Source organism: Triticum urartu, chromosome 4A, assembly GCF_056163025.1.
Source record: "Triticum urartu cultivar PI428250 chromosome 4A, HENAU_Tu73, whole genome shotgun sequence".
NCBI lineage: Eukaryota > Viridiplantae > Streptophyta > Magnoliopsida > Poales > Poaceae > Triticum > Triticum urartu.
Genome location: NC_141876.1, coordinates 576,840,134 through 576,841,376, shown reverse-complemented (window position 1 = coordinate 576,841,376; position 1,243 = coordinate 576,840,134). Strand labels below are relative to the sequence as shown.

Here is a 1,243-nt window from a genome sequence, read left to right as displayed (position 1 = left end):
ATACCAACAACTCACCACGCACGAAACTCACCGATAATTTAAAGTAAGTACATACACATACCAACAACTTCCATACGGAGGAAGCGACACTAGTTTATTCCCATCTCTGACCCTTTCTTGTGCACGCAGAATCGCAGCCATGCACGGAGGGCAACAAGTCCAAGTTCGGCTCACCATTTCTCTTGCCATCATCATCATGCCCTCACCACGGCGACGCCCCTATATAAGCTTTGATGCCGCCGTGCGTAGGAGTAGGACCCAACTTAAATCTGCTTCCAAAGACAAGTAGACAACCTACGACAGACACACGCACGCCATGTCGTCAACGTCGTCCAAGCCGAGGAGAGCAGGCGGCCTCCGGGGCCTCAGGCCGCAGCCGCTGAGCCTGCCGGCCCGGCCGTCCAAGAAGCCGCGCCACGCCGGACCAGCCGGGCCCGTGATCGTGTACGAGCGCACGCCGAGGGTCGTCGACGCCGACCCGCACGAGTTCATGGCCGTCGTGCAGAGGCTCACGGGCAATTGCAAGCAGCGGCCGTCGACGGCGGCCACGACGCTGCCACCAGAGGCGTCGTCCGGATCCGGAGCTGCTAGGGACGGCAGGGCCCCGACGTCTTTGGTTCTCACGCTTGGCCAGCAGCAGCCTGCGCCGTGCGGTGGTGATCATCATCCGGAACCTTCTGCTTCCCCGTCTGCCGCATCGTCGCTGCTGTCCCCGAGCAGCTTCTTCTTCTCCCCGGCCACCATGCAGGCGATACGAGAGCTCATCAGCTGAGGCGACAGTGCTTTGTTCTGACTTCTGAGCCAGCTTGTGAAAATTGAGGATCGGTTGGCCCGGGTGATGTACTGAGGATCGTATATCTGCACAGTACATACGTGATACGTGTAATTGTCTTAGTTTGTTCACCAATTTTCCTTTTCTCCTTCTCTGTCGCCACAATACAATTCTTAATTACTATGTTAATTAGAGTTTAGCGCTCACACATTGATAAGTTGCATTCATTGTTTCAAATTTCACTTCCGAAAAAAAGTTCGAGCTTAACTGAAATGCCTGAAACTTCTAGATTTCCAGCCTTTGGGGTCTTTGGTCGAGTAATGTCTTCACCTTCTTGTGCTGCAACGATAACATTTTAGAACGTCTTGAGTTTAGCTGTTCGTTAGGGCGTGTCTAACCGACCCCTTAAAAAATAGAGGAGTAAACCTTAGTGGAGTATATTTGCTCCACTAAATTTTGGCCGGACCTAGC

The 1,243-nt window shown here is 53.3% G+C and overlaps 1 protein-coding gene across 1 annotated transcript; it reads left to right on the top strand.

The window, feature by feature from the left end:
• The first annotated feature begins 267 nt into the window (after window positions 1–267).
• LOC147976764 (uncharacterized) lies at window positions 268–896 on the top strand. The gene has a single exon (XM_087519847.1). The coding sequence runs from the start codon at window positions 317–319 to the stop codon at window positions 770–772; it is 456 nt and encodes a 151-aa protein (XP_087375973.1). The 5' UTR covers window positions 268–316; the 3' UTR covers window positions 773–896.
• Window positions 897–1,243: the final 347 nt, after the last annotated feature.